Raw genomic sequence first — 6,738 nt, forward strand, 5'->3', positions numbered from 1 at the left:
CTGTCCTGGCTGTGCCCCCTCCCAGCTTCTCACTGGCAGGACAGGAGAAGGTGAAAAGTCCTTGACTAGTGTAAGCATTACCTAGCAACAACTAAAACATCGGTGTGTTATCAACATTATTCTCACCCTAAATCCAAAACACAGCACTGTACCAGCTACTAGGAAGGAAATTAACTCTATCCCTGCCGAAACCAGGACAACCTTACACTGACCTAAGTATTAAATTTGAAGAATGTCAACCAGTGCAGCTGAAAGGAAAGGCAGATACGTTTGAATGGGACTGCATCACATGCAAATCAAAGTGCAAAAATGTCTGTATACGTTTTCAGATCCTTGCTATTCTGGACTCCCATCTCACCCCACTTTTTATCTCAAAGTACCCTCTGGAGTACTTACAAGTTAGGATTTCCTGAGTTTCCATGTCTGTGTCCTTGCTGTCAAATGCAGCCATATCATATAATTGCTTTGATAAATTGATTGTTTTAAAATTAGTTAATCTGGGGGTTTGTCCCACTGCTTCTTGGAAAACTATTCCTGAACTTCAATCTTTGAATTGCAAGAAGTGTTCTAATGTTCTAGTTCCATGCCAGTTTATACCTGTTTGCTTTTGTTGTCTGAAACAGCCCTTCTTCCTTTCCAGCTATCATTATCAGAAATGTATTAATCTTGGTTACATTCTGCTTTCATGTTTCAGTTTGAAGTCATCTTTTTGGGACTGGATGACTAGAGCTAAATGTATATATTATCCCAGAGCAGATTCCACATGTGCCTCATTCTTTTGTTTCTTGCTCTACTGAAAATACCATAACCTACAGTGTATCAGTATACCCTAATAAGCTGCTTCTGTTCCACAGCTATCACATATTGATTACAGAAAGTCATTTTACACTCTGTTAATATATCCAGATCTTTATCCTCCTTTTTTCATTTCTTGGGGTTTGGGTTTTTTTTTTTTTTGGGGGGGGGGGGGTTGGAAATGCATGCTCTTGCATGTCATACTGCCAAAATTCACTTCATTTCAATTATTAATGTCTTTATGGTTGTCCATTTCTTTCTGTAGAGCATACCTCTGTAGCATCAAGGTCAGTTAGTTACCTGTGCTATCTGCTACTTTCAGGAATTTCAGAAACAGTGGACAACTAAAACTACTTTTGTATGAACATCATTAAGTAGACTGGAAAGAAATATGAATCAGATCAGTCCTATGACTGATCCTAGAAGGTCTTTGCAGGTAGCATCTCTCAAATCCTAAACTTTACCCAGTTGTCATCCCCTTTTCAAAAACTTTACTGAAGCCCAGGTAGGTTAAAACTGTTCCACTTCCTTTGTCTAAAAAAATGAAAGGAGACGACTAGAATAAACTGGAATGATCCACCACTGATATCCCCATGATTCATTGTATCCCATTTTCTGTGTACTAGCTTGCCTTTAAACAGTCTTTCATTCAAAGTAAATGATAAATCACTGGATACTATAAAGAAGGTTGATGTGCCTGTAGTTGCACAGATGTCTTCTATGCACAGATATTTTTAGCTCCAAAAGTTGTTACAGTCACTGAAAATTCAAAGCATAAAGAAGGAAGCCTACTAGCATGACTGTGAGCCCCACAGAAGTGGTACAGAACAGCTCTTAACATAATTTGTTAATACAGGTAAAAGGAGAGAAAAGCATGTGTTGTAGGAGAGGTACAGTATTTCTATCTGAATAGTCTGGTTTCTGTGGAGTCCAGTAAAGCATTTATCTTCCTGTAAGTTTATTGAGGAAAGAATGTGTTCATTGTAGCTCAGTAGTCTGCAAATGAGGTGGAGAAAGACTGTACTAAGGTCATATTAAGAACAGAGAGTTCTACTTTTAATTTCTGAAATGCATGCTCAAGTTTGTTTCATAATAGTGCTACATGTGGCAGACCTTTCTACTTTCCAGCGAAGTGCTTTTCTTAAACCTAACCTAAAGTCTCTTATATATAAAATAGTAACACCAAAGCCTAAATATAAATAGCAAAGAAATCTACCTTTAACAAATCAAAACTTATAAAAACTTGAACTTAATAAAGCAATCATCAGTCAGCTTGTTTGCGTTTCGAAACATTTTCAAATTATCATTATCATCTTGGGAAAATTGTCACTATAGTTTAATTATAAGACCACAAATATGTTCTCCTGTTTTCCATAATAACATTTCTGATGCTTTTATTGACTTTTTAATGAGATTTTCATTATTTATTTATATCAATATTTTTTCAGTGCACACCAAAGTGTGGCCCAGGATTCAAACACCGAATTGTTCTGTGCAAAAGCAGCGATCTTCTAAAAACTTTTCCAGCCGCGCAATGCCAAGAGGAAAGCAAGCCGCCAGTCCGCATCCGCTGTAGTTTAGGCCGATGTCCTCCTCCTCGTTGGGTTACTGGAGACTGGGGACAGGTAAGATAGTTCATGTAAGTGTTTATTGCTGTTAGTCTCCTACACATTAGCACCTTCTAAGGATAAGGTGTTGCTGGAAATGGGTAAGAGGTGGTTCCCATGACTGAACCTGTTTGTCTCAGATTGAAATGTGATTCTGAATGATAGTTTTTTGCTGAACTGTAAAGGATCTGCTGACAGCAATCTAGTTTCTACTGGATGAGTTTCTGTATGCATTTTTTTAAAAATGAAGTAGTCCTTTTTACAGTTTTTTTGGAAGGGGATTTTGGGATACAGCAATGTTACAAGGTTTAGTATTTTTAAAATGCATTTAACTTCCTTGAGAAACGTCATGGAAATACAAAGCCAGTTCCTATTTTAATAAGATACTTATATATAGCCACCAAAAAAACTTTGAGATCTATATAATTTTACATAAAATATGCTGAATTACCAGAGAGAGCGCTAAATTGTTACAGGACAGGCTGAACAGTGCTGCTATTATGCAGTGTTTCTAAACATGATATACTGAGTTTCCTTCTTTCTTTATGTTTTTGCATCTCTTATGATCAATGGCCTGTTTTTAAAATGATAAATGGATGTTTCAGTTTCTAAGTTTGCTCAGTAATTTGCCACTAATGAAAATAAAACACTTCAGCTTAATTAACCAGGGGACAATCATTTGTGGTATTACAGTCAAATCACCTTTCTTTTATGGTAGTTGTTCAGATGCGCATTTATCTTAAATTGATATTGTACTAAAACCACTGTTTAGTTATAGAAATTAAAAAATGTTTTGAAACAGCATAGTATTTTTGTTTGAAAGGTAGTTTCCTTTTTCCTTAAAAAGAGTCCTCTAGCAAATTTGAATTCTTGTTGTCCTTGGTTTTTCCTTTTTTATTCTAAAGTGATTATTTCTCTCTTGAAAACATGCACTTAAACTCAGACATAGTATATGAAATAGAGTAGATTATATTCGTATACCTCAAATCTGAACTGTTCAGGGAGCCAACATTGCATTGTGTTTTATTTTCTTTGAAAGACAAGTGCGCGCATATACTGTCAAAAAAGAAACATTCTAAACTATTTTTTGAAAATTATTTTCTGTATTAACCAAATCTCTTCAGATGCCTGTCGTCTTTAAAATTTGTGCATGTGTGCTGTTCCTGATTGCTTTCCTGTTATCCTGTTTGATATTTAAAAATTGGATCCAAGTTGTTTTACTTTTTTATCTTTCTTATTTTTAGTGTTCTGCGCAGTGTGGTCTTGGGCAACAGATGAGAACAGTACAGTGCCTCTCATACACCGGACAAGCATCCAGCGAGTGTCCAGAAACACTTAGACCTCCATCAATGCAGCAGTGTGAAAGCAAATGTGACAGTACTCCCATTTCCAACACAGAAGGTAAGTTTGCCATCTTAATAGAATTTATTCTGGAAAGAGTAAGGTGACACGGTGTCGTGGTTTAACCTCAGCCGGCAACTGAGCACCACGCAGCCGCTCGCTCACTCCCCCCCCTCAGTGGGATGGGGGAGAGAATTGGAAGAGTAAAAGTGAGAAAACTCGTGTGTTGAGATAAAGACAGTTTAATAGGTAAAGCAAAAGCCGTGCACGCAAGCAAAGCAAAACAAGGGATTCATTCACTACTTCCCATCGGCAGGCAGGGGTTCAGCCATCTCCAGGAAAGCAGGGCTCCATCACGCATAACGGTTACTTGGGAAGACAAACGCCATCACTCCAAACGTCCCCCCCTTCCTTCTTCTTCCCCCAGCTTTATATACTGAGCATGACGTCCCATGGTATGGAATATCCCATTTTGGCCAGGTTGGGTCAGCTGTCCTGGCTGTGCCCCCTCCCAGCTTCTTGTGCACCTCCAGCCTTCTCAGTTGGTAGAGCATGAGAAACTGAAAAGTCCTTGACTAGTGTAAGCACTACCTAGCAACAACTAAAACATCGGTGCCTTATCAATTTTGTTCCCATCCTAAATCCAAAACACAGCACTGTACCAGCTACTAGGAAGGAAATTAACTCTATCCCTGCCGAAACCAGGACACACGGTCAGTATTACTGCACTAATTTATTACTAAAAGTCTACATGACATCATCTCTCGGACTGTGAATGAATTTTTTACAATTATTTTCTAATTAGTCATTGTAATTCAAAGGTGAAGTCAATAAAAACCTAAATACAGGGTCTCTGTTTGAAAAAACATGCTTAAAAATATATAGTCTATGTTATGGACAAAATACTATTGCTTTGTGTTGTTCATTTTCCAGTGTGTTTATTGGTTCAATGGAAATGTCCATAATAGCAGGGGAAGCATGATATACTTCTCATCCACTAACCTTCTACCTGCTCCATCAGTGGTTAACATAACAATCTAGTGGCAAAAATAGTTAATTACATGTTCATTGAAAGTCCGGGACCACAGATTTAATGCTACACAGTGCTACAAGCCTGTTCTTATACTTGGACTTACTTGTCAGCTTATTCTAATTTAACTTTTTAATTTCTTGGATTTGTAGTGCCCGTTTGAAATAATTACAGTATTTTTTACATGATACAGTCTAATTTAATCAAACTATTAACTAGCTTCATCATAACATATTTTTACTAGAGGATATAATAGATATTGATAAGCTTATTTTGATATTATTGTTTATGAAAGGTTCCAGATCGGAACTCATAAATTGTCCAAGCTAACCTATTAGGAAGTGCTGTCTTCAAAGTAAAATTGGAGTGCTAGGCACTCCAAAAAAAAAGTTTCCTCATTGACTGTAAAAATTTAGAATAGTTGCTCACCAGATGAGTACACTTAATTTTGTGTGGAAGGGAAAAAGGAATAAAAAATTACCAAAACACACATGTCCAAAAATCAAGAAAGATTGCACAGCGATAGTAGTTCTTTTAAAACAGGTATGCCCTAAATTTTGATATTCCCTGAATTTTGAGTACTTGACTGCAATGTCACTAACACTGCTCCTTTTAACTAACTAATCTCTGTGCAGTATATAGTGGAGTATCTTTTACACAGGTTCTCCAACTACATTGGAGTTTAATATCCTATTTGTGTGGAACAAATACTCTGATTTTTAAGTTTAAAAAAGAAGGCAAATTTATGCTACAGTCTACCCTGATTTGGTGTTCATTCAATACCTACTGTATCCGTTCAGGTTCACGCCATAGATTCAAAGTTTTCATAAAAGTCTGTCAAATGGAGGTGTCTGTGATGAAGTGGGAGCATACTAAAATCTTCCCAGAAAATAAACTGATGATTCAGTCTATGAGCACCATAATTTACTGCTTGGAAGTTTTAATTTTAAATAGAGGCTTTTCGTTCGGTGTTGTCATCTGAAAAATATCTTCATTAAAGAATTTTCCTTGGTTATTTTAATTCCCATTTTTATGTTTGGTGCTCTCAAGTAATTTTTACATGATTATTATTAATCTAGGAAACTTTCTGCCCTTTAAAGCTCAAAGGCTAAATGATAATTTTATTTCCGAACACAGATGTTGACTTTTTCCAAAGTAAGGAAGGCAATAAAGTACTTATAAGTGGGCATGATTTAGTCCCAGTCTCCTCTTAATTTCAAGATGACAAGGTCATGTTGTTATTTATAGTCATTACATTTGTAATTCTTCAATATTATCAGGAAAATATGCTAATCTCCTATAGATGAATACAATCAGGGGTTTTCTGTGTGTGGTCTGTACACTGGGTGGCTGTGGACTTCATTACAGTGGAACTGTGCAAGGTAGCTATGAAAAGTAAGCCTGTTGGTCATAGTGTTTTTCAGGGACCTACACCTTCACTGGAAAATTTTTGGGATCCACAAATAGACAATGTTGAAAATCACTTACACAGTATTCCAGATGGACTTCAGCTCTTTGGCCTGCACTTTGAGTGGGCCAGGCATGAGCCAGCTCCTTACTGACAGCCATGCAGACTCATTAGCGCAGTTAGGAAGAATCGAGGGGAAAAAGATACAGAAAAAAAATTCCCAACATGCTGCCACTTACCATCCCGTTTTTGCTCATGTTCCACATTGAAGATATTTATTTACTGGAAACATTTACTGGAAACCACTGATTGCAAACGCACGTAGCATGGGGAATAAACAAGAGGAGTTACAGACGTGTGCACGCCTGCAGGGCTACGACCTTATTGGCATCACAGAGACGTGGTGGGATGGCTCCTGTGACTGGAGTGTTAGGATGGAGGGATACAGGCTCTTTAGGAAGGACAGGCAGGGGAGACGAGGAGGGGGTGTCGCCCTCTATGTCAATGACCAGCTGGAGTGCATGGAGCTCTGCCTGGGGATGGATGAGGAGCTGACC

At 37.6% G+C, this 6,738-nt stretch overlaps 1 protein-coding gene across 1 annotated transcript in view; it reads left to right on the forward strand.

Annotated features, from left to right (window-relative positions):
* ADAMTS6 (ADAM metallopeptidase with thrombospondin type 1 motif, 6) overlaps window positions 1–6,738 on the forward strand; it is a 156,669-nt gene that overhangs the window by 143,184 nt on the left and 6,747 nt on the right. The window contains exons 23-24 of the mRNA XM_009327284.1: window positions 2,244–2,420; window positions 3,647–3,803. Coding sequence (XP_009325559.1) covers window positions 2,244–2,420; window positions 3,647–3,803 — 334 coding nt within the window. The remainder of the gene's footprint in view (window positions 1–2,243; window positions 2,421–3,646; window positions 3,804–6,738) is intronic.

The sequence above is a fragment of the Pygoscelis adeliae genome, unplaced genomic scaffold (genome assembly GCF_000699105.1).
Source record: "Pygoscelis adeliae isolate BGI_AS28 unplaced genomic scaffold, ASM69910v1 Scaffold26, whole genome shotgun sequence".
Taxonomy (NCBI): domain Eukaryota; kingdom Metazoa; phylum Chordata; class Aves; order Sphenisciformes; family Spheniscidae; genus Pygoscelis; species Pygoscelis adeliae.